This window comes from Melospiza georgiana, chromosome 1 (assembly GCF_028018845.1).
Source record: "Melospiza georgiana isolate bMelGeo1 chromosome 1, bMelGeo1.pri, whole genome shotgun sequence".
Classification (NCBI taxonomy): Eukaryota; Metazoa; Chordata; class Aves; order Passeriformes; family Passerellidae; genus Melospiza; species Melospiza georgiana.
Window position 1 is genome coordinate 58056333 of NC_080430.1, and position 16806 is coordinate 58073138.

Here is a 16806-nt window from a genome sequence, read left to right on the forward strand (position 1 = left end):
AAGGGACCCCTTCTCCTGCCCCTGCTGATGATACGAGATGGTACAGAATAACCTCTGGGTCCTAGCCATGTTGCCTCCACAACAAAAATTAACTCCTGGCTGGAACCCGACAATAGGCTTTCTTCTTGAGGTCATATAAAATGGCCAGCTGGTGGTGTGAAATGCAGGGAACATCTTGAGCACTGCTGATTGCTAAAATGATGATAATTGTGGTGTGAGCAGAGGACTGCCAGATCAGATCCAGACAGATGGCAGGTGGTGATGGTGAAGTAGATGTAAAAAAACTGGGACAGAACAAAATCTTTAACTAGTACAAATGTTCTGACTGTTCCACTTGAACTTTTCTTTATTTTTTGGATGACAAACACACTACCTAGTGTCATTCTTTTTTCTTGGTAGCCAATTCTTATTGTGAGTGGTTTTTGCTAGGCAACTAGAAAATACTTGATAAGCCTATTTCTGCTTGGAAATTTCAGAGGTCTGCAGAATTGCAATGTTTCTTTGAATCTCTTGGATATACAGTTGCCCTTCCCTGACAGAATGTCCCAGCACTAGTTTGCAACTTGCATGGTATTTTTGACATCATCGATCAGTCCTAGTGCTTGTGTGCTGTGACTGCAGAAAAACACCAGACCTACATGCTGTAATGTCTGAGACTCTTACTGCTGGAAGGATAGAACGTACACCTGTGATATGATTGTCCTGATAATTTCCTTTGCTCTATGCAGGTGGAAGAGCATTGATAAGTGCTCTGAAATCTCTAAGCCTCTCTGATAGACTTGCCTTGTTGCTTAAATCTCCTATATTTTATCATGCAGTGGGAATGCATGAGAAATCATTAATTCCATCATAAGAAATTTTTAATGCTCTCACCTGGCACTATCTGACAGCTTGCTAGCATAGTTTCCTGAAGGTGAAAGGTCTTTTGCTCACATTTATGAGTAAAAGATTTTTGCTGACTTTGACTCCTGTCCCAAGAAATGGCAAAACACTTCAGAGATTTTCTTGGTGAATTCAGCAACGGAAGAGAAGGAAAAGTTACTTTCCTAGTTCAATGGTAAAGACAGTTTTTGTGATAAATGGGTGTTCAATTTCAAAATGCTGGAGCTTTGTAGCTCTTTCTGGCTGCTGATGGATCATATTTTTGAGTGTAACTCCATGTTCTTTTTGGATACATCCTCTCTGAGAACTAAGTGCCCTTGTTTTACAGTGTTACTCTAAACTTAGTGTCATTCACTCTGTCATTAATTTTCTGTGGTGTTGCAACAGACTTGATGGAAAATGTTAGTTTGCAGGACTAAGGCAGGCTTCCATTAATTTAAAACTGCATAGTCAATTTTTCATATCTATACTTCAAATTATGGAAATAGCTACCTTAGATTATTTTAAAATTATTCAATAAGGGTTTTTCCCAAGCCTTAAACACAGAAAATTTGTCTGTCCTTCATTATTGAATTGTGGATTTCTGGGAGCAAAGGGACTGAAATAGCTTTAATGAAACAGAACAGGATGAAACTTGGGGAATGTAAAAAACTGCTGCCCATTGCTTGGGCTTACTAGGAGGAACTGCAGGTGCCTTTCATTTAGTAAAGTGAGTCATTTGTTCCTAATCATAACTAATAAAGATTAACAGATGAATGAAGTATTTTCAGGAACATATAATGTGTTAGTGAGATAGAGTTTGAAAGAAAGTCCTCATTGCTCCTACTTTGTCTAGTTGTACTAACATTCATAGAAGTAATAACAAAATTTTCATTTTTTAAATGCTGGTATTTATTTTATATACACTTATAATGACAGACAGTGAGATGCTCTTGGCTTTCAACCAGTGAACATGATTTTGAGAAGCCTCTGAATTTTTTAAGGGAGTGAAAAATTTCCCTTTGACATATGCTGGATTTGGATAAAATAATTTAGTCTGGAATAAAATATGTTGCTTGTTTTATCAGAAATTGATACATGTCTTCCTGCTTGGAAGCAATGGAATTTTCTTGTTACATAGGTAGAAGATTGGTGTTATGTAAGTAGAAGATTGGAGCTGGAATAGATTTCCCAATGCCTAGGCTTAGAGTCTCAGATAATGTAGAAGAGTTTCATTAGGTCACTGCAACCACTGTTCAGGAAGCTTTAGGACCCAGTGCTGCTTAAACTAGATCTCTTTGAAACATGGGTGTTTTTATGCAATTGTAAGAATATTTAAACAATAAAATTTTGAATTAGAGTTCTCATGATCTCTTGCTATAAGAACAAATTGTGGAGAGAAGCAATATCCCTCATCATACAAAACTCATATGCTTAAAAACACCCCAGCAAACAGATTAACATTCCAACTGAACTTCTTAAATTCATTCTGAGGCTCCACAAATGATCTATTTTACTGTATTTGTCATTCTTATAGAATTCTTGCCTTATTACCATACAAGTACTATAATAGTGTTTTATATTTATGCTGTTTAAATATCATATATGAGACTGTACATTAATGTCACAAATAATGTGTTTATTGAAAATATCTAGAGAATTAAACAATTAGTGAGGAATATTTGAACCATGAATCATTTTAATTAGGCTACAAAATTAGAGATTATACTGAATAGAAAATAGTAAAGGTAGACTACAACTTCAGCATTGTGCACATAATCTGAATTTATGAATACTCCTTGAAAGATTTAGACCAAATTTTGAGATTGATAAAAAATGATGGAGCTGAGGAGCATAAGCAGAAAACGTGAGGAAAATGTGGCATGAGGTGTGTTGAAGAAGGCTGCTTTTTATCATGCTCTGATAAAACAGCTGTGTTGCTTTTTTTCAGACTTAAAAATGTGATGGACCCAACATCTCTAGAGCTCACTGCCGGGGAATATGCCCAGTGCAGGCATATTCCTCAGTCAATGAGCAGCTGCAGTGCCAGTTGCAGGTTGTGCCCTGGCTGAGGGGAAATGGCTGGAGCCCCAGCCATGAGCCGAGACCTGGCACCAACCCTGTGCCAACAAAGGGCACAGGGACCTGTGGGGCTGGACAGCCAGTCACCCACAGACTCTGCAGAACCTTTCTGCTTCCTGGATGCTTGCTGAGAGAAGTGCCTTAAAAATGTACGGAAGGCAGTTTTCAGAGTCCCGTTGCTGATTTTTCTTTTGAAATATGAAAAGTAGAAATAATTTCTTCCAGGTCATCAAAGAGAGCAATGTTTTTGAGCAGGTTGTCCTTTTGACTGCAGCTGAAGGACGATTTCATGTATTATGTAGGAAAATATTTAGGTTCAATCAACCACTTGAAAATCTTAATGCAACTTATTTTTTTACACTTCTCTTTTCTTTTTAAATTTTGCTTTATTTTGTCAGTACTTCTCATTTTCCACTTACTCATGAGGTGTCTCAGGGCTGTCCTAAAATATCTAGCAGTGCTGCTGCATACATGTTATTACATTCTACTTCTATTAACACATAGTAATTGTACATGATCTATTAAAAGTCATAGAACTAGGCTTCTGCTGAAAATATTTTTTCTGCTTTTATGAATTTTTAACATTTATGCATAAAATACCTCATGGTATTTTGGTGTATGTAGTAATGACTTTTAAAATGTTAAATGCATGAGAAACTGTACATGTATCTGTTCTTAAAACATTTCTCCTTTGTATGGAACAGAGAAATACTTATTTAATTTGAAAAGAATCTCTTATCCTATGTAGAAGTACTCAGTAGAACATCTTGGCCCTTTTTATATACAGATAAAATAAAATAAATAGTATTTAAACCAAAAAGTGTAAAGAATAAAAGTGTAGTGCATTAGCTCTGCTAGTTTTTTTGGCTTTGTTTTTTTCCTTTTATTCTCTTCTGAAGTAAAATGAAGGACAACCTTTTCTGCTGTGGAAAGCTGTTTAAAGACACTAGTTGCTTGAATAACATACCTAAGTTTTATACTAGTACATAAAATTTAAATAACGTGAGCACTTCTCAGTCATGAAGTTGTTCTGGGAGGTAAAGTGAGTTACCATTTGAGGAGCACAAGAAGGCAGGGATGGTGTAGGCAGTAAGCAGGAAAAAGCTTCAGTCTCTGGGTAAAGAAAGGAACAAGCAGTGGTTTAAAGACCAGAGTGGAGACCAGTGAGGTGATAAGGCGGCAAGAGGAAAGAGCACTATGAGCAGTTTTGGGAAGTGTTGCTCTAAGCTGTGGCCCCTGTAAATCAAACTGTGTCAAGGCCCTGAGCAGTCACAGAATCACAGATTGAATTAGGTTGGAAGAGACCTTTGAGATCATCTAGTGCAACCTGTGACCTAACACCTCCTCATCAACCAAACCGCAGCACTGAATTCCCTGTCCAGTCTTGTTCTAAACATGTCCAGGGATGATGACTCCACCACCTCTCCGGGCAGACGATTCCGGTGTCCCATCACTCTTCCAGAGAAGGTTTTTTTCCTGATGTCTAACCTAAACTTCCCCTGGCATAGCTTAAGACTGTGTCCTCTCGTTCTGTCAGTTGTTGCCTGGGAGAAGAGACCAACCCCCGCCTGTCCACAGTCACATTTCAAGTAATTGTAGAGAGTGATCAGGTCTCCCCTGAGCCTCTTCTTTTTCTGGCTAAAGAGCCCCATATGTGTCATAACGCTGATTTTAGAATTGCAGGCAAGAGTGTAAAAAGATGGTGTTTCAGACATGTCATCTCTAGCTAGGACAACACCAGATTATGTGCTATTTTTAATAATATTAAGTGGTACCATATATTTGTAATCCAGGATCTAAAATTAGCTGCAACTTTATGGAGTAGAGGGTATCCTTGTTTGTGAAGTTTATAAAGTTTATAAGACTTGGGGAGTGGATAATGAATGTTCTGAGCCTGAACAGAGATAATGGCTTATGACTAACAAGTAGAAAGAGCATCTCCAGTTAAGATTTAGAGGTGATAAGTAAGCCTTGAAACTACTCAAAGCTTCTTTCTAAATAGGAATTTTAACCTGAAATGACATGGCTGAGAAGTGTTTACTCCAAGAAAAAAATTGTGATTATCTCTGAAGCATGTCATGTTTTATTATATGGTTTTATTTCAGGAGTTCTTCATTTGCATGACAAAGCAGGGTCTCAAGGAGCTGTAGCATTTTTGAATTTTACTATGACAAAAATAGTAGCAAATTAATGCAGCAGAACAGAGTTAAAAGGTTAGAAGAGGGCAGATAAATGTGTCGGCAAAACTCTGCCTGTGGGTTTTTGCTTCACATGAGGCATGTTACTACTTTCTCCAAAAAGGGCATTAATTTTTTTCCTGTCTTTTCAAAGTAGGGCATTAGATATATATTAATTATATTTGTGTAATTTCACAAAATCACAGTAAATTATGCTCTTTTCACTCTGAGAAAAGGCAAAGAATATTTGTTTTAATTTGTTGTTTGCTGAAATTTCTTGGAAGTTATCTGCAGTAGTGAATCATAGATTCATAAAATATCCTGAATTGCAAGGGAAACACAGGAATCGTTGATGTCCACTCCGTGGCCTCCACAGCAAAACCCCAAGATTATCCCCATGTGCCTGAGGACATTTTCCAAAGAAGTCATCCTTCAGAAAAACTGAAGAGCCTTGATTATGGCTGTGAATGCATGCCTATTGCTAGCAGTAAAACCTCACCTGATGCATTCTAGCAAGTATTTTCTTTTCTCATGACTACTTTATTTTGGTAGCTTATACTTTACCTTGGCTAATCAATAAATGCAAATCCGTGCCCTCTGCAGTTATTTCCTGAATGTTACTGTTTGTAAGACTCTATCTAATCTCTTGATAAGAAGGTTTGCATTTCATAAAATTGAACATTCAGTGTGCCTTACTCACCTCCTCCAAGTCCTTTAATTCTTATACTGCTCTCATCTTTTTCTGTGTTATCAGTGATTTCTCGCTTGCATATGATTAGTACTTGCCCTTTATTTTGGCAGAGCTGTTAGGGAAAATGGTAGGTAACATTCATCTCAAAACAAGCTATTGAATTATTCAGCTGATGAGATTTTCTCCAGTTTCATACTTTTCCTTCTAGTACATTATTTACTTAGAGAAAGTTTGTAATTTATTTGTCCTAGAATCCCTTTGTGATTCTGGTATTTTTCATTTTTACTAGTAAGAAAGACCCCATGCTGTGGAGAAACAATGTCTTCACCACAGGTGACTTTTTCGCTTGCCTAGAAAGCATATTCTCCTATACTAGTATTCTCCCAGAATTTTAACCTGAGAGAATCCTCTCAAACCATCACGTCCATTTTACTTCACCAAAGTTTTAACTTTTAAACCTTGCAGAGATCTGAAACTTGTGGGCTTGTCTTGATACACAGAAAGCTCAAGTGCTTTACAGAGTGCTTTAATAAAAGTAGCTGTATTTCTAAATCTTAATACAGCTTAAGAATTTGTTTTTCATCTTGGCAGCACTCCCACTGGTAGGACTTAAAATTTCTAAAATTGCTGATGCTCCTGTAAAAATAGTAAAAAAAAATTCTAAATGTCCCAAATATGGTGAAAAATATTGGGAAATAAGGTCTGAAATTCAAACAGCTTGTAAAAGTTGAGCTGCATTTAGATTTTCACTACCACTGTTTCCTTTTTAAAGAAGGATGCCATGACAATCAGGATTAACAAGCAATGATGCTGTGTTTACAAGAAAAAACACTTTTTCTCCTCCAGAAAACGAGCAACTTGTTCTGCTCAAGTCTATTCTGTCTCAGGGTCTTTACCTGATTGTATTCCTTGATGCTTGTAGATCACTAGCTGCAAGCTTTGCTTAGGCTGATTTGTGCTGTTCCATTGACCATTCCTTGACATTTTCTTCCCTGTGATGAAATGTCAACCAAGAGAAATTCACAGTGGGTTTTACCAATGAAACTTCTCCTGTAACAGCAATGCTAAATATCATAATGTAATGGATTTGTAGCTAGACTTATTAGCCTATGGTGCAGTAATATGATAATATTCTAGTTCTGTATTATATTTATCTCTGAATTTTCGACTTTGACATCCTAAGAGGCACTGACAAGATTTCAGTGCCAGATTTATGAAAAAATAGGCCAAAGGATACCTGCTTTTGGTATCTTTATCCACAGATTTTCATTAATGGAGGTAAATGCAAGTATGGATTGCTGGGTTTTGTCTTTTGGGACTGAGGGGCTCAAGGGCTGAGGGGGTGTGCTGGGGATGATGGAATTGGCTGTGCCTGGCTTGGGGCAACCTGAGCCTCTTCTCTCACTGAGGCAGTAAGTCCTCTGTTCTTGATGTGCTCTCTCTGCCCTGTGAATTTACCTGGAGTCATTCTGCTGGCCTCAGCACCCTGAGGAGGGCTGCAGGTAACAGGAAGACCTTAATTACAGGAGCTGTACACCACAGTAATGCTGGAGCTTGCAAAGCCATTTTTCTGTCTTAAAAGGTCAACAAAGATTTCTTTTGTAGCTGTGCCTAGTTTCTAGACTATCATGTTTTATTTTGTACCTCATGTTTTATTTTGTTTAACTTATTAATGAATTTCTGTTCTGTAATTAATTATTTCTGTCATAGATAATCCTTTGTCAGCAGTTTCTGGTCACTTTAGAATGAGACACCATGTATGTCACCTACTTGTTGATCCAGTGAAATATCAGGAGAACATTATTATACCTGTCGTATCTATACATGTTCTTCCACCAAGCTTGCATGGCTTACTAATTCCTTCCAAGAATTAAAAACAGCATTTGTAAAGGAAGAGCTGGTCTAAGAACATTTTAACACAGAGACTTTCTGAAGACAGGGATAGTTTGCAGATTCTGTCTCTATCTTCCATAAGTTAATTTGTACTTTTAGGCTGAAGTTTAAAATAAGGCTCTCATGTCAGCAGAAGTACTGGGGTTTGAATGTCACTGATAGCAGTCTTAGAGTGATGGATAAAAAAATCCAGAAAATGTTTTCCATGCATGGAAATGCTGCTCCTTACCTGGTATCTAAAATATTTCTACAAAATATACCTTTATGCATATGTAGTATACAGGCTGTCCCAAGAAGCATCTTCAGAAGTATATATAACCCATACTTCCCTTTCCCTCTGGCCAATTGTACATATGATATCTGGCCTATTGCACAAATAAAATTTGCAATAACTGTGATTTCTCTGACTTGTCAGAGCATTAAATTGCATGGATGTTTGCAGCTGAATTGGGTTATAAGAACAAACTACACTATGGTAATTCACTTGTGGGGTATTTTGGAAGGAATTTGAGATGGGATCTCAGAATTGTTTTTGATTATGAGGTGTATTTTTCTTATCTTCCATGTAGGTAGGAAGTGGGTCACATTGTTACAGCATGGTTCAGAATGTCACAAGACCTTTAGTTACTCCTTTTAAGGAGTTATTGATCAATAAAAAACTGCTAACAAAGATATTTATGTTTTTGACCTAATCCTTAAATATTTCGTCAAATGGACTTATGCTACAGTGTAAGCTTTCTTAGCCAATCATGTTACGACACACAAACTTACAGTAAACTCCTTGCTGAGCTCTGTAGCTACTTTTATTTTTTCTATAACTTAAACTCTAAAACTCTAAACTTTCCTTTACTTAGCTTAACATGTCTCTGCTTAAACTATAAATCCACATTCTCACGTCTAGCACCTAAGTTTTCCAAGGTTTCAGATCAAACCCTGTGTTTAATTCTGAGCTTTGGCTTACAGGCCCAAAGTTCTGAGAGCTCCTCTCATTTCAGGTTCCAACACACACTCTTTTGCTTTTGGGTACAACAAATAATATGACAACTTTCCTGTGTCATTTTCTTATATGCTTATTTGACTAGCACAAGGGAAATTTTTGTAGCTTGGTGTGTTTAAAATTTATCACCAGCTCCAACTATCAACACTTGTGTCAAAGAAAAACTGTTTTCTTACATACAGAAAGAGGAAGGAGAAAGAACAGAGCATGTAACTTTTCTCAGAAGCAGAGAGGGAAATTGTAACAATCCTATGTGCAGTTAGCTATGGAGGGAATATACAACCACAAATATTGAATTCTGGATGTTGTTTAAAGGGCTTCCTGGAAGTGCCTGAAAAAAAACCCCAAACCCTATCACCTATAAATTAGGGTCAATATTAAAGGCAAGCCTGGGTATAGTATGAAATCAGTTTTATGTGCGGATGAACCAAGATTTGGTATCTGCTCTCAGATACTTCCCTTTGCTTCACACACTCAGATATGCTTGGCTTTTACTTCAAATTTATGGGTATGGACCCTGAAACTCTGGCCAAAGTTTAAACAAGCGAGTAACCACAATTATCTCTCTCCCTGTCTTCTTTTTAACTGCACTATAGGATTGTAGCTATAGTAGTTTCAGAATATATATCCAACATATCTGAAATTCTTGGCTCATTTAATACTTATCAAGCAGACAGACCTAAATTGCATTTTTTTTTGCCATTTCCCAGGAATTTTTCCTTTCCTTCCTAATTATTTTTATCCAGCAGATGGAATATTTCATACTACATAGCTCCTAACAGCAGTTCAGTTTCGAACCTCTGAAGTCCCTAATGAACTTGCAACAGCACTTTAACACATTGTAGTAAATGTTTCTACTCCTCAAATATTTGGAAGATGCAATTTTTTCTGTTCAACTGAGTTGCAGGACCACGTTCAATTTGCTTCGTTGCTGCAGGCAGACAGACAATTACTTATTTCTCCTGTCAAGACAGTGCTGGGTAATCTCTTCTCTCCCTGAGCTAAGAGACCTGCCTTCCCATGCAGCCAACTGGGAGAAAGCAGAGCCAACTTCTCTCTCCCTGCAATGTTGGCTCTGGCTCCCTCATGCAAACTGCATAACATCCTGTCATGTCATAACCCCCAGCTCACGGCTTTTTTTTATATACTGGAAAGAAAATCTACCACAAAGACTTATTGTGACCTAAAAATGTGGTCCTAGACAGGCAATTTTTCCCATTAAAGAATAAGAAAATGATGCATTCTAACACTATTGCAGAATTGAAATAGTTGAGTCTTGGAGTTTTGCATAGTCATTTTACTCCTGTTTATTAACAAAATTAAAAGGAAAAAATCCTTTATGAAATTTTTGGTCAGCTCCTATTCTGATTGAGTGATCGCTCTTCCCTCACTGTGAGCTATATTGTTTTTCAGAGTATAACTCACAGTGAATAATTTGAATTATTAGTCCCTGTAAAGATAGTTTTATTGGGTGTAAATATAGCATTAATTCAGGTTACCATTTTTACTGTTGACCTCAGCATGGTGGAAAAACTGGAGAATAGCTTTGCAGAGAAGGACTTGTCTGCTGTTGTGGGGCCTTGAGTTGACCGTGAGCCAGTACTGTGCACTGAGAGCAAATATGGCCTTACAGATGATCACTGATACTGTCATTATCTTTCTCAGGGAGAAGAATTTTTGGAGAATAGTGTGGTAGATGAAGAAGGTGTCTTGATCTGTAGATCCTGTAATCCTTTTATTCTATATTAGCACTGCATAGCAAATAAGTATTTTTTGCATCTTGCTTTCAGCAATACTGTTAAGGTTATAGATCATGCAAAAAATTAGAGTTCATGTATAAAGCATTAATTTTGAGTTGATTCAAATATATAGTAGAAGTGTCTTATCATCTCTGACTTTACCCAAGCCTATTGCATTTTTCCACAAGGAGTTTTAAACTAGAGCAATTTGACCTAGCACTCCTGGCACTTTTTCGTAAGTGCAAAAAAAAAGCAAGGCTGCATGCCTTTTGCATTTAGGTCTGGAACAATTTTGGTTTATGCTTTTACAACACCTGACCCTAAAACACTTGCTGTCATGAAACAGATTAGAGAATCATAGTGTCAGATGACATGCTATCCTGGATCTTGACTCTTATTTATTTTTAAACAAATTTTAATTTTTAAAGCACTGCACTAAAACTTTCTGACAAATCTATAATATAATTAAGATTCCTTACATTGTTCAGGCTTTAGTAGAAAGTATTGGGAACCACTGTTTTTTATAATTGTCTTATTTTCTGACATGTTATGACAAGTTAAAAATGTCAAGGTAAATGTTCTAGTTTATCATATCCAGCTTCTTTTTTAGAAGCTGTACCTCATACTGCCAATTTCCTTGTGCATTTGAAATTTGCACATGCAGCAGTTTGGAAACTGAGGTGCAGCAGCCTGAAAGCCATAGTGAATAAAGTCATCTTCCTAGAATGCCTTCTTTGCATTCTCTTCCATTCAATAACACATCAAATTATCCTTTTGAAAGGAATTTTAAGAGACTGAAATGGCTACGATAGGTGATTAACCTGAGGGTCAACTTAAATGAGAATTAATTTTTGCTTAGGCATTTGGAACATGAAAACATCATAAATCTGTTTTTAGAGAGTCCTTACAAAATGAGATATTCATAATAGATAAACGAGCCTTACTCAGTATGCTTCCTCTCTGCTGCTTTTCAAGTTCCTAAAATGGATCCCAATGGATGCATAAAAATTAGCTGCTACAACTTTGCTTTGATTAAAATACAGATAGGCAATTTTATTTTGCACTTTCTTGAGGATATTTGCAAAATGTAATTATGAAAGGATATATATTTAATACATGCTTTTTATCAAAACCTAAGGTAAATGGACAAGGTTTTGAGTTTACTCTAAGGTAAATTTTGGCCAAATAACTTTATGTTAAAGAATCAAATCCTCAAGTACCTATCCTCATCAGAGAGTAAATTAGGAAGGAAAGTGCATCTAGGTCTTCTTGAACCCTAAGCAGGCTCTTTTATCTTCCCCTGAGATTAATGAAAAAAATAAGACAACCTGATGTTATGATAATGTAGCATGATAAAAGCCCTGGATGTATTCATTCTGATTTTATAGCATGGAAACTAAAACAGATTAATTTAGAAGAATTCAGGTGCCTCTCTAATTTAGTGTGTGGCATGTAAGGGTAAAATGTTAGCAAGAAGGCTTACTATTACCCAGTTGAGAAAAGTTTTACCTAACTAAGTGTGTTGATTAGGTCATTATTTAGGAATAAAATGAACTGTCTCAGGTGAGTGGTGAGAGGAATATAAAGTGAAAAAATGAAAGTGTGGAACATAATTAGAAGTTGTGCTAGAAATATATGAATTAAAGTTTTATTAAAGTTTTCCTGATAAAAGAAGAGCTGTTTCTGTGGAACTTCAGGGATGCTGTCTAAATCCTTCATTACAAATGCATAAACCCCTGGGTTTTTTTTATTTATCTGAAATGTAAGGAGTCCTCCACAAGTCAGACTATGTTGAGTATGTTGCCCTTATATTTAAGTGCTTGTCAGAAGACTGGTGGTGTAAGATGAAACAGGAGAAAGTGCAGGAGGGTAAAGGGGAAGTGTTAAGGTAATAAAAATGTAGAGGGCATTATGGAGGTAATGGAGGAATATTTTTCAAACATGTCTTCAAATGCATATGGCAGGCTGGAATTTGGTAGTAAGGTTGTAATTGGATGATGCTGATGATGTCTGCAACATAAAACCAGAAATGTGGTGGACTCTGGAGGTCTTTCTCAATTGCAAGTGCTGTAAGTAGTGATGATGGCTGGACAGCTTATACCTTGGCTTAGATTGCTAGGGCAATAATTATTTTGAAATGAGAAAATTATTTTTAATGTATTTTAAAATAATGTTTATTATTTTTAATGTAAGGTGTTTTTCAAATTAATTTCCCTTTTTCTGATTGTACTGTTAAACTGAAAGTTTCTAAACTTGGCACACGCAGGCACTAGTTTAATAATTATAATTACCTCGTTTTGCATAATAATTGAGATCGCTGTAAACCTTGAGTATTTTCAGAACTATGATGATTTCCCTGTAGAATTTCAGACACTTTTTTAGTTTCTATTCTGCTGATGTAAAAGGCAGGGGTAAAACAAAATTCCGTTCTAGAGAAAGATGAACATGAATGAGTTAAAATCATTAAATTTTCTTTCTTAGTACTCCTTTGTCTCTTTTGCAGATACAACGTTTTGGGTTTTTTTTTTTCTTCAAATGATTGGCATTTCAGCACAGTAATATTTCTGCATGCAAAGGAGAATCTGCATCTCTGTTCCTGCCAATAATCATCTCAGCTAAGAGATGACACAAGTCATAAACAGGTGCACATGCAGAGGATTTTAAAATGTAACAGAACACACAAATGTATTGTTTATGTACAATTCTTTGAAAATGTAATGATGACTGAATGGCAAAGAAAAGTTTATACAAGTTTCAAGTGTTACTTTTTCTCTGCTTCATTCTGAAATCCTAATTGGAGATTCTATTAAAATTGCTACAGTACATATTTATTTGTCATGCTGAGCTTTCTTAGTTGAAGCAATTTTCTCTTGTATTCATCATTTGGAAGTGAGCAGCTGCCCTCAGACTTTCTCAGTTGGAAACTGAACAGTAGTGCAAACTCAATCACACCTTCAACTTTTTTCTTTGAACTAGTACACAGACCCATGGGAAAAGGTGAGAATGGAAAAATAGCTCATTTTTTGAAAGACAACTGGATCTCTAAACTCCTGTTTTATGCCATACTCTTGTTGCACTGAATCACTCATCTAATGAACAGAGGCAACTGCGAAAGCACTAGTATCACTACTGTCAGTCTCAGGAATAAACTGGGAACTTCTGTAGGAGAGTGAATCTGACTCTCTTAAACTAGGACCTTGTGTTGCTAACTGTGCACAGCTGCAGGGGCCACACTCCCCATGGTACTCCTGGGCGCCTGAGTTGACATCTCCTCAGCGCAGGATATGCACTCTTGCCCCGTTGAGGCACCACCCCTTTGATAGTATCCTGGGTGAAAAGATGGTGCTCACATCATGAGCTGCCAGTGCCCTTAATCCATAGGGTGGAAAAGCTGGGTACTTTCTGACAGCAGCTTGCAGGGCAGTGCAGTCAAGGCTTACAGGACCAGCTTGCAGGGCAGTGCTGTCAAGGCTTACAGGACCTGCAGACGAATGGGCTTATTCCCCTGTGCTGGTCAGTGGCAGGCCTGGATGCGCCACTGCCACAAGGCTCCGTGCTGGTCCCAGTGGGTGGAGACACGTGTCAATTTCAGACCCTGGTGTGGGTGATGGTTGGCTGTAGTCCATTCCACACCAATCATGGCACTTGGACTTCAGTGGGAATTTTGCATCAACACCATGAGATCATGTTATAACGTGTTGCATGACAGCAATTTGGGACAACATTTTATAGATTTTGGCTGAGGCGGATGGGCCATCTTCACTTAACCCATAAGAGGTCAATTATACCTGAGAAATATGCAGGTGCTCTAGTAGTGCACCTGCATTAGAGATTTGATTGCCAAAGAGCTGCTTGCTGTTGTTAATTTGCCTTGCATCTTTTCCTGGAGTCTTCTTTGACCTGGTCTCTTTGGCACTTTATGTGGTTTCCCTCCTGCTGGAGGAAGAAAAAGAAAACCAAGGAAAACCTGGAACCAAAACAGACGTTTTATTTCATGGCACATTTATAGCTGCCCACATTCAGGTTGGACAGAGAGCCCTCCAGCAGTATGCTGGAGCTGTGCTGCTCTGTGCTGCAGTGTGCTGCTGAGGCCACTGGGTATCTGCCCAGGGACAGCAATTTATGCACCACTAGGGCGCTAGGACCAGCAATTTAGCACCATACACCAATGTATGCTGGGTGCCACCCAGCTTGAAATCAGCTTGGCAGTATTGGGGTCCTCATGGACCCCAACTAGCACCAGAGCCAATTGTGCCCTTACAGCAAAAAAAGGCTAAGGGTATGCTGGACTAATGGTATCCTGTCCCTCAGCAGGCTGAGGGATTCAATCCTTGCCCTCTCCTCAGCCCTGGTGAGGCCACACATGGAGTGTGTTCTGGGCCCCCAGTACGAGAGAGACATGGACATAGTGGAAAAAGTCCAGTGAAGAGTCACAAAGGGACTGGAGCATTTCTCCAATGAGCTAAGGCTGAAAGAGCTGGGACCATTCAGCCTGGAGAAGTGAATGTTTGGTGCTGGTGGGATGGATCTCATCAGTGTGTATAAAACAGAAGTAAAAGAGGGAGCCATGCTCTCTTCAGTGATTCCTAGTGACAGGACAAGAGGTGAACTGTACAAACTGAAAAACAAATGGTTCATTCCACCCAAACCATAGCCCCATACAAGTTACTAGAAAATTAACTATCTCTGCCAACACCAGCATACCCTTGGAGCACGTAGAGTTTCCCTTTTTTGTGATATTTAAAAGCCATCTGGACATGTTCCTGGGCCACCAGGTCTAGGTGGTCCTTCTCAAGCAAAGGGGTTGGACCAGATGGCCTCCTGAGGTCCCTTTCAACCTCAGCATTCTGTGATTTCACTATCAGCTGAGACACACTGTGAAGGTATATCCTTTACTCATTCCACCACACTGTTTTATAATGTAGCTACACCCTTAGAAAACTTGAGCCTCATTGATTTGCTAGAGCCTGCTCAATGTGGATACAACTCGTTCTTCTGATTGTGCAATAACTACAGTGAATAGTAATTATTGACTGAACACAGGAGGCGGATAAATACAATAAACTTGTATAGACTGTGTGACAGGAAAATGCTGTCACAATTTCTAGCAGAATATGTTTAATGGCATTGAGGGACAAGAATCTAAGTCTCTAAGTCACTGTATTAACATGTGCAGCTAATTTTTATGGGTCAGGATTATGTATCTATAAGCAATCCAGTTGTGAGGGATTAATATGATATTAAATAGAGGTAAATTTTTAGCCCCTCTGCAGAAATGAGAAGTCTGGTCTCCCTACTAAGGAGAATTTTATGAATAAAGATTTATGAAATTTAGGTGTTTCAGGTCCATGGTTCATAATATACATTAGAATATTGTAAAGCCCAAGAGAGAGAACTTTTGGAACACTGTCCTCCTTGTTGCCTGCATAGCTGTCCAATTACAGAACCTTTGTGAAAGCTTCTGAAACAGAAAAATATTGAAGAAAAATAGTACGAAGAATTTTAACCAAGGAAAAAAGTTCAATATAACCTCATCTTAAATGTTTGCCGTACAAGGACAAAAGTAATACCATTATGCAACTTTTATGAGACGCTAATCCCATTCCCTGGTTAGTTAGACTGCTCTAGCATAGCTTACTGCATTATGACCGCATAAAACATGACAATATTGCATATTCTTATGCAGTACCTAGAGCTCTGCCGTGCATTACAATCGTCTACAGAGGCCAAGAAATGTGATGCCACTTTCAAGGCCTGAATATTATGTTAAATTGAATAGATTTCAGGAAATTGCAATGTTTCAAGTGTCTGGGTTGAGGTTGTAAAATGTGAAATTTATTTTTAAAAAGCTCTAAAATTGTTACTTTTTAGGAATGTGGTTATTATAAGAGAGATGAAAGTAGTGGAAAGGGCTCTGACAGTAGCTGTTTTTTCCCCTTAGATCATGCTGCTGCTCTGGGTACAGAAGAATTTCAAGTGAATGTATATATCCATCCATTTACTCTGGTTTTCTGCATTGGCATTTTGCATGAAATCGGTGTTCTAGATCTTTGAGACTGCTTCTACAAGAACTTAAACCCATTATCAGCACATCTGACCAGAGACTGGTAAGTATGTTATGACAAAGACTGGTAAGTGTTTTATGACAAAGCCTGACTCTGGCTTTTCTGCTGCACGAGAATAGTGAAGCGAGCATCTTCTATGGGAATAGCCAGAAGGGAGCACTCTCTGGCCAGGCTGTCCGACCTTTGGTGCAGTTCCTACTGGTCTATGTGTCACAACCAGCATAGAAACATTCTGTGAAACTAAATCATAATAAATTTTTAATGTTCCAGTCAAATCTGAGCATTCCTGCTGGTTCAAGCA

At 37.9% G+C, this 16806-nt stretch overlaps 1 protein-coding gene across 1 annotated transcript in view; it reads left to right on the top strand.

Moving 5' to 3' along the window:
- RAMP3 (receptor activity modifying protein 3) overlaps positions 1-16530 on the top strand; it is a 182584-nt gene extending 166054 nt beyond the window's left edge. Inside the window, exon 4 of the mRNA XM_058026717.1 lies at positions 16382-16530. Coding sequence (XP_057882700.1) covers positions 16382-16472 — 91 coding nt within the window. The 3' untranslated portion in view covers positions 16473-16530. The remainder of the gene's footprint in view (positions 1-16381) is intronic.
- Positions 16531-16806: the final 276 nt, after the last annotated feature.